Source organism: Nyctibius grandis, chromosome 26, assembly GCF_013368605.1.
Source record: "Nyctibius grandis isolate bNycGra1 chromosome 26, bNycGra1.pri, whole genome shotgun sequence".
In the NCBI taxonomy this organism is placed as follows: domain Eukaryota; kingdom Metazoa; phylum Chordata; class Aves; order Nyctibiiformes; family Nyctibiidae; genus Nyctibius; species Nyctibius grandis.
Genome location: NC_090683.1, coordinates 5,633,830 through 5,647,580, shown reverse-complemented (window position 1 = coordinate 5,647,580; position 13,751 = coordinate 5,633,830). Strand labels below are relative to the sequence as shown.

At 66.6% G+C, this 13,751-nt stretch overlaps 1 protein-coding gene across 1 annotated transcript; it reads left to right on the top strand.

The window, feature by feature from the left end:
* Positions 1-256: 256 nt before the first annotated feature.
* On the top strand, positions 257-12,738 carry GPR179 (G protein-coupled receptor 179). Its single transcript, XM_068418879.1, is given in 18 exon segments — positions 257-1,086; positions 1,944-2,052; positions 2,979-3,105; positions 3,208-3,386; positions 3,539-3,607; positions 3,993-4,102; positions 4,192-4,430; positions 4,853-4,991; positions 5,167-5,272; positions 5,366-5,512; positions 5,812-7,692; positions 8,245-8,333; positions 8,760-9,166; positions 9,482-9,864; positions 9,961-10,524; positions 10,684-11,007; positions 11,458-11,715; positions 11,812-12,738. Coding segments are annotated over 18 exon segments (6,888 nt in total).
* Positions 12,739-13,751: the final 1,013 nt, after the last annotated feature.

Here is a 13,751-nt window from a genome sequence, read left to right as displayed (position 1 = left end):
CCCCGGGGGGCTCGGTGCGGGGGGGGGGGGGGGCCCGGCAGCGCGGGGGCGGGCAGCGGCGGCAGATGAACACGGTTTGGAGCCGGTGACGTCTGCTCCGGCATCACCGAGGGCGGAGGACGGGCGGCAGAGCGTGAGCCGGCCCCGCGGAGCGAGAAGGCTCCCGGCCCGCACGGGCACCGCGCCCGCCATGCCCGCCCCGGGCCGGCCGGCGGGGCCGCGGGGGGCCGGGGGGCTCCGCTGAGCCCCCCCCGCCATGGGGCCGCGGTGGTGGCCGCTGCTGTGGGGCTTGCACGTAGCGCTGGTCCGGGGCATCGTCCTCGTGGGGGGCCAGCAGGAGAGACCCCCCGGGCCGGCGGGGTGGTCCCCGGTCCCGCTGTCCTCCTGGGCACCCACAGCGGAGCCGTCGGGGGACCCCGCGGGCTGGGCGGCGGCGCTGGCTTTCCTGCAGACGGGCGATGCGCAGCGCCTGGCCCGGGCCAACTGCACCCGGGGTGTCACGGCGGGGGCTCCCGGCCCCGGCCCCCCGCCAGCGCTGCGAGCCGCCCTGCGTGCCGCCCCCGAGGCGCTGGCCCACGCCGCCAACTTCCTCAACATGCTCTTCCAGACCAACGACATCCGCGAGGCCAGCGTGGCCGAGGACGTGGAGTGGTACCAGGCGCTGGTCCGCAGCCTGGCCGAGGGGCACCCATGGGTGCGCCGGGCGGTGCTGGCCCTCGACGCCCACCCGCTGGCCGCCAAGCCCCAGCTGATGCTGCAGGCCACCAAGGGCGACGGCGAGATCCTGCTGCAGGACATCTCCGTTGCCGCCCCCAGCCTGGGCAACCTCAGCTGGGACAACGAGTGGTTCAACGCCCTCAAGTCCCAGCGGACCCCCGCCCTCCGCAAGCGCGTGCTCAGCAACGACCTGCGCAGCATGGAGACCCCCAAGTGGCAGCGGGGCGACAGCTACGTGGGGGAGCCGGGCCACGTGCGGTGGTCCCCGCCGTTCCTCGAGTGCCGGGATGGCAGGTTCCTGCCCGCCTGGGCGGTCACGCTCTCCTCCGCCTTCTACGGGCTCAAGCCAGACCTCAGCCCTGAGTTCAAGTAAGTGGGACCTGGAGGGGCTGGGGGGGGTGTAAGAGGGCTGGGGGGGTGCCCTGTGTGCATGCTGGGGGGTGCAGCTGGTGGCATCACCCTGGGGTGCAGGCAGCATGGTGCAGGGTGTGTGCCAGCCCCCTGCGTGCATCCCCATGCGTGTGTGTGCGTGTGGACATGCGTGTGCACATGCATGTGTGTGTGCGTGGGTATTTGCACGTCCACAGGCACGGAGCTGCCCCCCGTCCCCCCTCGGTTGTCCCCGTGCTGCCACCCCCAGAGCCCCCTGCCACAGCTGTGCTGGGGGTGGGCGAGCTGGGGGGTGTCCCTGCGTCCCTGCTGCACCCCAGCACCCGCTGCATGAGGAGCCACGGCGGGAGGCAATGGGGAGGGAAGGGGGCAGCTGGGTTTAGTCCCAGAGAGGGGAGATGGCCCCATTTTCAAGGGGGAAGCTGTGTCCCCCTCAGAGCACCCAGGGAAGAGGGTCGGTCCCGCAGGGCGAGGGACAGCACGCAGGGGCCACCCCAGCAGCTCCTAGTTCCCAATCAGTTGCATTAAAGCCCCTCTCAAGAGGCAGAATTCAAACCCAGGAGCTGCTGCCCGTGCCCCTACCCCTGCCCCTGCCCCAGCTCCAACCTCCCCCAGACACAGCTCCGGGGTGGACATCCCTGACTGCGGGTCCGGGGACATTGCTGACACCTCGCATTGCCCCACAAGTCCATGCACCAGCACCCGCTACCCCCTTGGCTGTGTCCTCCTCTGTCCCAGAGGCAGCGGTGGGGCACGGCCCCGCTGGGTGGGGGGCACGGGGTGGGCACGGGGAGGCCCTGCACAGCCCCTGGGGCTCACCCCGTCCCTCTGCGCAGGGGTGTCGTGCGGGTGGACATCGAGCTGCGGGACGTGCCCATTGACCAGTGTGCCAGCGGGCCGGGCTGGTTCGCAGACACACACCGCTGCGACCTCAACAGCACCCAGGTATCGGCCACTGGCGCCTGGCACCCTGCACCCCATCCCCTCACCCGGCAGGGCTGGGGCTCCCCCACACCGAACCGTCCTGGTCCCCCCGGCCAGGCTGTCCCCACCGCGTGTCACTCCCGCCGGGCTGAGCTTTATCCTCTCCTGGCCGATCCATCTGCCTCGTTCAGCTGCTCTGGGCACCGCAGCCGAGGGGTTTATTGTGCAAATCTTCCTTCCCCTCCGCCAGTGGCAGCGTGTGACCTGGCTGCTCCCTGCCCAGGCACCGCAGGGACGGCCAGGCTCGGGGGGCTGGCAGCCGGGGGGCGAATGACCCCGAGCAGCAGCCCCCGATCCCCTCTGAGTGCCCACCCGGGTGACGCCTGAGCGTGTTTCAGGGCTCAGCACGACCGGCAGCATCCCCAGCCAGGGCAAACCCCACACTCCCCAGCTCGGTGTGGGTGGGGGTCCCATCCCAAAGGCAAAAAGCTGTCCCCAAGTGGGAAAGGCGTCACCGGCTTCTCCTTCCTGCCAGCGCCCCGCGGGCGATGCCCTCGGGAGGGACAGGCTCTGCCGCCGGGCATCTCTCCAGAAAACAACAATACCCAGAGAAGCTGCCAAAAGCTGCCAGCCCGGCCCGTTCGGGGCAGGATCCAGCCGGGGGGGATTAGGGTGGCAGAGCCCTGCCTGCCTCTGTCGTCACGCCGGGCAGGATTAGGGCGCTCTGCTGCATTAGGTGTCCATTTAGGTTTTAGGGAGGGATTTGGGGGCCAAGCTTTGGCTTTTAATTTTTAAATGTTTAACCACTGATTCCTCCTGGGCGCGGGGGGGAGGATGGTGTGGGGTCAGGTACCCGGGAGCTGGGGGCTGCTGGAGCCCCTGGTGCAGGGGGGGATTGGGGACGGGGGGCCCTCACCCTTCCGTGTGTCTCAGCCTGTCTCCTTCAGTGTGTCCCCCAGGAGAGCCGCGGCTTCGTCCTCGGGAGGTACCTGTGCCGGTGCAAGCTGGGCTTTTACGGGGCCGGCGGAGCGGCCAGCGGTGCCGGGGCAGGTGGGTGCCATGCCCAGCCCCGGGGTCCCCGTTTCACCCAGTGGCACATGGCTACAGCAGTGGGGTCTGGGGCGGGGGGGGCTTTGGGAACCAGGTGATGTCACCTGGCCGTGGCTCTGTCCCCAGGGGGGTCCCGGCTGTCGTGCCGGCCCTGCCGCCAGGGATGTGCCACCTGCGAGGACGACGCGCCCTGCCTGATCCAGGAGGACGGGGCGCTGCGGGCGGCCGTGCTCTCCTGCCAGGCCTGCTGCATGCTGGCCGTCTTCCTCAGCATGCTCGTCTCCTACCACTTTCGACGGAGCAAGGCAAGGCATCCCCGTGTCCCCCCCTCCTACCCCCAAACCCCACCGTCCCAGGGGGGCTCTCGGTGCAGGGGGGGATCTCCCTGCCCCGGCTCCATCCCCTCCGGGCACCAGCCGAGGCTCCCGGCTGCACCCTCACGCCTCCGTCCCTGCAGAGGATCCGGGCATCGGGAGTCGTCCTCCTGGAGACCATCCTCTTCGGGTCCCTCCTCCTCTACTTCCCCGTGAGTATCCAGCCATCCCCGGGGCTGAGAACCTCTGGGCTGGGGTTTAACAGCATCCACAGCCCCCCCGGGCGAGGGCATCGTGCTGGCCCCAAGCAGGGCACGGGCACAGCTCCGCCTAATTGTTAATTTTGCTGGCACGGACCCCGGCAGCTGCGGCACGAACCTGCTCGGGAAACCAAATCCCTTTTCTCCCGCTGGCTGCGGGAATTAATCCCTGCCCAAATCCCCTCTCCCTCCCGCAAGAGCTGCGGCGGATGCTGTAGAGCCACGGGGGAAGGGCAGCAGCGGGGGGGGGGGGTCCGAGTCTCCGGCGTTTGCTGCCCCCCCCGCAGGCAGGACCCAGCCCCGTGCCGCCCCCGACCCCTCTCTCCCCCCGCCCCAGGTGTTCATCCTCTACTTCAAGCCGAGCATCTTCCGCTGCATCGTCCTGCGCTGGGTGCGTGTGCTCGGCTTCGCCATCGTCTACGGCACCATCACCCTCAAGCTGTACAGGTAGCCGGGACGGGGCGGGGGGGGGCTGGATGCTCGGGACCCCCCCGCAGCAGGGACGGGCTGGGGGCTCACCCCTCCGCGCCTCGCAGGGTGCTGAAGGTGTTCCTGTCCCGCACGGCCCAGCGGGTGCCCTACGTGTCGAGCGGGCGGGTGCTGCAGATGCTGGGGCTGATCCTCCTCCTGGTGCTGTGGTTCCTGGCGGCCTGGACCGTCGGGATGCTGGAGAACGTCGACAAGAACATCCCGCTGGTGATCCGCACCCAGACCGCCCGCGGGCTCCACTTCTACATCTGCGGCCACGACCGCTGGGACTACATGATGGTGATCGGTGAGACCGGCCCCCGCGGTCCCGGGGGTCCCCACCGCCCCAGGACCCCGTCCCGTAACTGTGGCATTAAGGTTTTCATTTCCTCATCCATTTAACCCACCTGGAGCCTTCAAGCAGGGCTGGGGCACCCAAGCTGCCTCCCACCTTCTCCTCTGAGCATCCCCAGGACTTGCCCTGGTGCAGGGTAAATCGCCTGGCGCAGGCGGGGAGTCCCGGTGGCCTTGGGGCCGGCTGTGCTGCAGGATGCTGGCGGCAGCTGGGGTGAATGTGCTGGGCTGGCTGTGCCCCAGGGCAGGGAGGTCCCGGTGGGCAGCAGCACCCACCCCACAGCACCCATCGGTGCCACCCAGGAACACACGCCGACGGCAGCAGGGTGACGGGGCTGGGTGCTCAGCATCGCTCCCCCGCTCTCTCTCCCGCAGCCGAGATGCTGTTCCTGCTGTGGGGCAGCTCCCTGTGCTACGCCACGCGCGCCGTGCCCTCCGCCTTCCACGAGCCCCGCTACATGGGCATCGCGCTCCACAACGAGCTCATGATCTCGGCCGCCTTCCACGTGGTCAGGTAGGGCGCGGGGCTGGGAACCGAGATTCCCCTCCCCGGCAACGCGGAGGAACCGGTGGCAAATCCCCGCAGCCAGCGGGTTCCTGGTGGGGGTCCCTGGCGAGGTGCGGAGGTGGGGAGGGGGCTCTGGGCACCTCGGTGGGACCCGGCGCTGCCCTCCTCGCCCCCCTTCCAGGTTTGTCATGGTCCCCTCGCTGCACCCCGACTGGACCCTGCTGCTCTTCTTCGCTCACACCCACGGCACCATCACCATGACCCTGGCGCTGCTCTTCATCCCCAAGGTAACGCTCGGCCCCAAGGACTTGGGGAGACGCGGCTGGGGGTCCCCGGCGTCGCAGGGACCCCTCGGCGAGCTCGCCCCTCGCCGCCCCCAGTTCCTGCACGCCGGCTCGCCGCTGCGGGAGGAGATCGCGGCTGAGGTGTACGAGGACGAGCTGGACATGCGGCGCTCGGGCTCCTGCCTCAACAGCAGCATCGCGTCCGCCTGGAGCGAGCACAGTCTCGACCCCGATGACATTCGGGTGGGTGGCACACTCAGGACCTTCTTTTGACGCTAGCTATGCAGCCCCGCGCAGAGTAAGAGGTGCCTTTCGCGATCTTTCTCCTGATGCAAAGCAGAGGGGGGGCGGAGGGGGTGCAGGGTGAACCACCACGGGTGGGGGAACCTGCTGTGTCCCCTGGGGTGGGGGGCTTGGGGACACGGGGACAGCGTGGCCGTAGGGGCCAAGCCGGGGCGTTGCGGGGTGGTCCCAGCCGCAGCCCCCCGCGCGGTCCCATCGCACGCGCTCTGCTCTCTCCCCTCTCTCCGCCGCGGCCGCAGGAGGAGCTGAAGAAGCTCTACGCGCAGCTGGAGGTGCAGCAGACGCGCAGGATGGCCGCCCACAACCCGCACCTCCCCAAGAAGCGCAGCTCCCGCCGCAGCCTCGGCCGCTCCATCGTGCGCCGCGTGGCCGAGCTGCCCGAGGCCGCGGCACGCTGGAGCAGCGGCGGTGGGGAGCGGGTGGCAACCCCGGCACGTCGCGCCTCCTCGGCCAAGCGGCTCCCCGACACCGGCGGTGCCAGCCTGCGGGCGCGGGACGGGGGCTCCTGGCGCCGCGCCGCAGCCCTGCGCAAGTCCCGCAGCATCGAGGGTCCCGCGCCGCAGCCCCAGGGGGGCTCACCCACCCCCGGTCCCCCCGGGGAGCCCACGCCGGAGCAGAAGACGACGGTGGCGACGGCCTCGGAGCAATCTGACAGCGAGTCCCTCGACGCCGCCCCGCTCGTGTGCAAGTCGGCCAGTGCCCACAACCTGGCGGGGCCCGCACGGCCCCCCCCGCCCCACGCAGCCCCCCTGCAGAAGTCGCTCAGCGTCGTTGCCGGTGCCCGGGAGGAGGCCCTGCTCGCTGCCAGCCGAGCCGCCACCACCCAGCACCCATCCACCCCGTCCTCGGGGCGCCCCATGGGCCAGGGACCAAGCCGGGAGCCCCAAAGCCCCGGTACGGTGGATGCCCCCCCGCCAGCCGGCTCCAGCCCCGCCGAGGGGTGCCCGCAGGAGGACCCGTCCCCGCCGGGCGATGGCAAGGTGCGGAAACACGTCACCTACGCGCCCATCAAGAGCAGGAGCGTCGACAGCTCCCACCTGCCGGGGCGGGTGCGGGTGGCGGTGAGGAGGACCCCGCCGCCGCCCCCCGTCCGCTACCAGAGCCTGGGGCAGCGGGCCGCACCGGCCGGGGACAGCCCGGAACCGGTGGAGCCGCCCGCGGACCCCCCGGGGCTGGGCAAGCCGGAGGGGACAGCGGCGGAGGAAGATCTGGGGCGTCCATCCCCCTCGGCGGGGAAGGGCAGGCTGCAGCCCGCAGCCTCCATCCCCGCGCAGGTCTGCCCCTGGGAGCTGCTCCAGGAGGAGAGCCAGAGCCAGAAGCAAAAAGCCACCGAAGCAGCAGACTCAGGGACCCCCGGTGACACAGCGGCCACCACCCTGAGCCTGAAGCCATCCTCCCAGAAGACCTCCCTGCGGGGTCTGGGACTCGCCATCAAAGCCTTCAACCGCTCCAGGGGGAAAAGCGTCGTGAAGGGGAAGCGAGAGGGCGAGGGGAGCGTCAGAAAGGGGGGACGGGAGGGGGGCAGCAGGAGGGAGAGGCCCAGCCTGGCAGGGACATCGGCCGTGTCCCTCGGAGGGATCGGCAGAGACCCCGCCACCAAGAGCCGTGAGTGGAGCCGGCAGAGACCCGGCAGCGAGCCCAGCGCCCGCCCGGGGCAGGGGGACACGGTCCCCTGCCAGCACAACAACAACGCCGGCACCGCCTGGGGGGCTGCGGGCTGGGGGGACGGCGGGGCAGGGGGACAGTGGGACAGCCCAGCCCCGGGGACAGGCGGGGGTGAGAAACCGGCAGCGGAGCCCAGCGCTCCCCGGGGGGATGTGGGTGCTGGCGGGGGCCCAAGGCCACCCTCGGGGGTGCACGAGATCCCACCCAGTGTTGGCCACCAAGAAGGAGCCGAACGTCCCCATGAAGCCCCAGCAGTGGGTGGCAGCGGGGGAGCACGGGGACATCCCCGGCAAGGGGCCGAGGCTCCCACGGCGGAGCCGGGCAAGGATGCTCCTGCGGCCATGGCGAGGCTGATGGCACCCAAGGAAGGGGTGGCCGGGTCGGGTGACAGGCTCGAGGGGGACAGCAGGTCCATCCACCCACCTCGGGACCACGCAGAGGTGGAGCAGCCACAAGTAACACCCACCGCAGGCAGCCCCGACCCCTCCGTGGCTGGTGTCTGGGGAGCGGCTGCCCAGAGCCCGGGGGTCGCGGTTTGTCCCCGGGGAGCCCCGGGCCCCCCGGCAGGGAAGGGAGCTTTGCTGCGCCAGGAGGCAATTGCTTCCCAGGAGGATGTCAGGGTCCCCCTGGGCGAGGAGAGTCCGGCCAAGGCCCTGGAGAAGGGGAGCAGCCACCCTGAGCCCCTCGGTCCCAGGGGCAGCCGGGGCACCAGGAGGGTCCCCCCAAGGAGCCGGAGCGCGGAGGCAGCCCCAGCTGCAGCGGGGAGAGCCAGCAGTGTGGTGGGCAGGGAGGTAGAGGTGGGTCCTGGGGAAACCCAGGCAGATGCCAGCATTAAAATAGAAATCTGCCCCTGGGAGGAGAGCGAGGGTGGGCGCAGGGGGCCGGGCAGAGCCCCGGGGGAGGGCGGCAGCGGGGAGGACCCCCTCTGCCCCGGGGAAGAACTGGGCATGGAGAAACCGGCAGCAAAACCCCCAGAGCTGCTGAAAGTGGCTTTGGAGAAAGCAGAGGGCAGGAGGGCTGAGGTTTGTCCGTGGGAAAGCGGGGAAGGGGGGACGGTCAGAGCAGAAATCTGCCCCTGGGACGTGGAGGGGGCTCAGCCTGGGCAGGAGAGGCAGGAGGGAGAGAGGGGCAAGAGCGTCAGACCACAGTCACTGGGTTTGCTGGGAGTGCAGGAGAGCAGGAGCAGGCTGCAGGTGCCCGGCTGGCCCTGGGGCAGCACCGGCAGCTTGGGACCCCCCCCGAAACCTGCGCCCAAAAGCTCTGAGCTGCCAGAGGTGACCTCGAGCAGCCCGGCGAGCGCGCGGGCTTCGGTGTGTCCCTGGGAAGCGGCGGCAGCTGACGGCGACGCAGCAGAGGTTTGCCCTTGGGAAAGGGGAACGGCGTTACCCAACACAGAAAAATCAGATGGTGGTGAAATTCCCCGTGTGAGGAATGGGATTTCCCCGCAGAGAGCGGCCCAGGGGGGCAAGGGGGAGACGGCCCCGGCGGCGGGCGAGGGGAGCAGCCAGCGAGGATCCCCCAGCCCCGGGGAAGGCCCCGGCATGGGGCTCGTGGCAAAACACCCAGCTCTGCCCAAAACGTCGTCCAAGCAAGCAGGAACCATCGCCAGCAAAAAGGCCACCGTTTGCCCGTGGGAAGTGGAGGATGAGCCGCTTCCTAAAGCAGAAATCTGCCCTTGGGAAGAGCCCGCAGCTCCATCGGGGAAGGAGAGAGCAGGTGAGGACACGCGTGGGACGTCCAAAGGGGAAAACAAACCAGGACGGGGAGGACTTGAAGATGTGAAAGCAAAGCTGGCAGAGACGGGTGACCATCGGCCAGAGCGCAGGGACAGCAGGACCTTTGCAAAGCTCATTAGGAAAAGCCTGGAGCGCTCAAAAGCAGAGGCCAAGAAACCCCAGAGTGGGGAGAGCATAAAGGAGGAGGAGGGCTGTCCCTGGGAGATCCTGGGCACGGAGCAGCCCCCAGAAACATCCCACACCAGAAGCCCAGCGCTGCCCAAATCACCTTCGAGGAAATCCCAGAGCGGGGAGAGCCTGAAGGCAGCGGTCTGTCCTTGGGAGGCGCAGGAGGTCGAAGCCACCAGTAAAGCAGAAATCTGCCCCTGGGAGGCGGCTGCTCCTCCCTGCGATGAGCCAAAGGCAAAGCAGGGTCCTGGGGGGGGCTCAAGAGGGGACAAGCGCATCACCCGCCAGGCAGCGTTAGCCAGCCCGGGGCGATCCCCGGAGAAGGGCAGCGGCGAGCGAGAGGCCGTCTGTCCCTGGGAGAGCCTGGGCACGGAGCAGCCCCCAGAAAAACCCCACACCAGAAGCCCAGCGCTGCCCAAATCACCTTCGAGGAAATCCCAGAGCGGGGAGAGCCTGAAGGCAGAGGTTTGTCCTTGGGAGGCGCAGGAGGTTGAAGTCACCAATAAAGCAGAAATCTGCCCCTGGGAGGCGGCTGCTCCACCATCAAGTCAAGAGAAATCAAGACAGGACAAAGATGCTCTCTCCATAGCGAGCAGAATCCCTTCTACAGGTCAAGGTCTCCGCAGAGAGACCGGAGAGAGCACGTCTGTGAAGGAGGAGAAAGCAAGCAGAGACCGTGAGTCCGTCTGTCCCTGGGAGAGCACGGACACGGGGGGAACCTCCGTGGGGTACGGCACCAGGAGCGCAGAGCTGCTGAAAGCTGCTGCCAAGAAATGGGAGAGTGTGGGGAGAGCGAAGGTTGAAATCTGTCCCTGGGAGAGCCTGGGCACGGAGCAGCCCCCAGAAAAATCCCACACCAGAAGCCCAGCGCTGCCCAAATCACCTTCAAAGAAATCCCAGAGCGGGGAGAGCCTGAAGGCAGAGGTCTGTCCTTGGGAAGTGCAGGACATCGAAGCCACCAATAAAGCAGAAATCTGCCCCTGGGAGGTGGCTGCTCCACCATCAAGTCAAGAGAAATCAAGACAGGACAAAGATGCTCTGACTGTGGTGAGCACAAGCCCTTCTACAGGTCAAGGTCTCCTCAGAGAGACTGGAGAGAGCACGTCTGTGAAGGAGAAGAAAGCAAGCAGAGACCGTGAGTCCGTCTGTCCCTGGGAGAGCACGGACATGGGGGGAACCTCCGTGGGGCATGGCACGAGGAGCACAGAGCTGCTGAAAGCCGCTGCCAAGAAATGGGAGAGTGTGGGGAGAGTGAAGGTCAACGTTTGCCCCTGGGAGAGCCTGGGCACGGAGCAGCCCCCAGAAAAACCCCGCGCTGGGAGCCCAGCGCTGCCCAAGTCGCCTTCGAAGAAATCCCAGAGCGGGGAGAGCCTGAAGGCAGAGGTCTGTCCTTGGGAGCTCGAACCCAGCAATAAAGAAGAAATCTGCCCCTGGGAGAGCCTGGGCATGGAGCTGCCCCCAGAAAAATCCCACACCAGAAGCCCAGCATTGCCTAAATCGCCTTCGAAGAAATCCCAGAGTGGGGAGAGCCTGAAGGCAGAGGTCTGTCCTTGGGAGGCGCAGGATGTCGAAGCCACCAATAAAGCAGAAATCTGCCCCTGGGAGGTGGCTGCTCCTCCCTGCGATGAGCCAAAAGCAAAGCAGGGTCCTGGGGGGGGCTCAAGAGGGGACAAGCGCATCACCTGCCAGGCAGCGTTAGCCAGCCCGGGGCGATCCCCGGAGAAGGGCAGCAGCGAGCGAGAGGCCGTCTGTCCCTGGGAGAGCCTGGGCACGGAGCAGCCCCCAGAAAAATCCCACACCAGAAGCCCAGCGCTGCCCAAATCATCTTCGAAGAAATCCCAGAGCGGGGAGAGCCTGAAGGCAGAGGTCTGTCCTTGGGAACTCGAAGCCACCGATAAAGCAGAAATCTGCCCCTGGGAGACGGCTGCTCCACCATCAAGTCAAGAAAAATCAAGACAGGACAAAGATGTTCTGACCATGGTGAGCAGAATCCCTTCTACAGGTCAAGGTCTTCGCAAAGAGACTGGAGATGACACGTCTGCGAAGGAGGAGAAAGCAAGCAGAGACCGTGAGTCCGTCTGTCCCTGGGAGAGCACGGACACGGGGGGAACCTCCGTGGGGCACGGCACGAGGAGCGCAGAGCTGCTGAAAGCCGCTGTTAAGAAAGTGGTGACCATGGGGAGCATGAAGGTCGAAATCTGTCCCTGGGAGAGCCTGGGCACGGAGCAGCCCCCAGAAAAATCCCACACCAGAAGCCCAGCGCTGCCCAAATCACCTTCGAGGAAATCCCAGAGCGGGGAGAGCCTGAAGGCAGAGGTCTGTCCTTGGGAGGCGCAGGATGTCGAAGCCACCAATAAAGCAGAAATCTGCCCCTGGGAGGTGGCTGCTCCACCATCAAGTCAAGAGAAATCAAGACAGGACAAAGATGCTCTGACCGTGGTGAGCACAAGCCCTTCTACAGGTCAGGGTCTTCGCAAAGAGACTGGAGATGACACGTCTGCGAAGGAGGAGAAAGCAAGCAGAGACCGTGAGTCCGTCTGTCCCTGGGAGAGCACGGACACGGGGGGAACCTCCGTGGGGCACGGCACGAGGAGCGCAGAGCTGCTGAAAGCTGCTGCCAAGAAAGTGGTGACCATGAGGAGCATGAAGGTTGAAATCTGTCCCTGGGAGAGCCTGGGCATGGAGCAGCCCCCAGAAAAATCCCACACCAGAAGCCCAGCGCTGCCCAAATCTCCTTCGAGGAAATCCCAGAGCGGGGAGAGCCTGAAGGCAGAAGTTTGTCCTTGGGAGGCGCAGGAGGTCGAAGCCACCAATAAAGCAGAAATCTGCCCCTGGGAGGCGGCTGCTCCTCCCTGTGATGAGCCAAAAGCAAAGCAGGGTCCTGGGGGACACTCAAGGGGGGACAAGCGCATCACCCGCCAGGCAGCGTTAGCCAGCCCGGGGCGATCCCCGGAGAAGGGCAGCGGCGAGCGAGAGGCCGTCTGTCCCTGGGAGAGCCTGGGCACGGAGCAGCCCTCCCTGAAAACTGCAGTGGAGAAAGAGCTGTCCAAGCACTCTGACAGCTCCGAGAGCAAGAAATCTGATATTTGCCCCTGGGAAGCAGCTGAGCTCACTGGCTCGGAGAAGGAAACCTTCAAACTAGGCACGCACCCACCGGGAGCCGGCAGAGCATCGCCCACCGGGCCGGGAAGGTCAACGCTGGTGGCAGGAGCCAGCGCCGCGTCTGCAACAGCTCTGCTGGAAACATCCCAGGGCAGATCTGACAGCACGGCTGAGCACAAGCCCCTGTGCCGCATCCTGCCGGGCAACCAGCCCCCGCGGGACCCCCGGGCAGAGCCGCTGCCTCGGGCAGCCAGCACAGCTCCCACAGCAGGCAGCAGCCCCAGCCCAGGCACTAGCGTAGCTGATGTTTGTCCCTGGGATGCAGAAGAGGCTCTGCCAGCCCCTGACAACACCAGCAGAGACACCAGGAAAACCTCCGAGGTGTGTCCGTGGGAGGTGGAGGGTGTGGATCCCACCCCGACCCTCCGTGGGCAGGGCAGAGCCAGGGGTGTGAGTGAAACCAAACCCAACGTCTGCCCGTGGGACCACGAGTAGCTCCCTCTTTCCAGCCGCCAGCTGGGTGCAAACACGGCTTTCACGGACGAGAAGCATTGAGGTGAAAGGCTGCTGCCCACCCGCACAGCCCAGACGGGGACAGAAGTGTCCAGCAAAGCCAGTGACACGGCCACACTCCCAGCAAGCTCCAGTGGTGACCATCAACCAGCCAGGCTCGGGGACCAACACAGCAAGGGGACAGTGAGTATCTCCTGCCTTCATCGAAACACTCATGCCAGGCAGCAGCCTGCAAACACCACCCATCATCCACCCACAGGTACCCAGCCCAGCGCAGGGTCCCCTTGGTCCAAGGGGCTGGCCTGGCACCCCGAAAGATGTAATCCTGCAGCCTCAGCAAGCTGGACATGGAGGACCAGGCAACAAGCTCTCCACCCTAAGCCAACTAAAGCAAGGGGAGAGTCAAAGCAGGGGCAGCAAAACAATGGGGATGAAAACAGCTTTTCAGGGTTCCTGCAGCCCAGCTGCTCTCCCCCAGCACTGCCGTCCCCTCCCGTTTAAGCCAGCGTGGTTTCTGTAGGCCCCGCAGGTTCTGAAGCCCAGGATCAAGAGCCGTTGTTCCCAGCCAGCCCCACGACAAGTTTTTCTTCCTTGACACAAAGTCATTTATTTTTCAACGTCCTCCAAGTCCCCGAGCCAGCCACAAGCCTTCCACACATGCCAAGCAAACCTTTCTGCTCCGTTTTGGTCCAGCAACGCCAGCTCAGTGCTTCAACGCTGCACTTTGGCAGTGCCCACCACCACTCTGTTCCATCCTGGGTGGGATAAACCAACCTTCAGGCCCCTCCGCTGCTCTGCTTGTAGAAACCTCTGCACCCACGAAGGCTGAGATGGGTGTTCCTGCTCCTAACCTCCTCCCTGACTAACTTCACAGCACTGCTACACTAATTCTTGCAGCAACTCAGCTGTGAAGGTGTTTGTCTTAACTAAGAATGCCACTAACTTTTCAAAGCACTTTGTCATTATTGGTTTCTCTTCACCCATACCATGTGCAT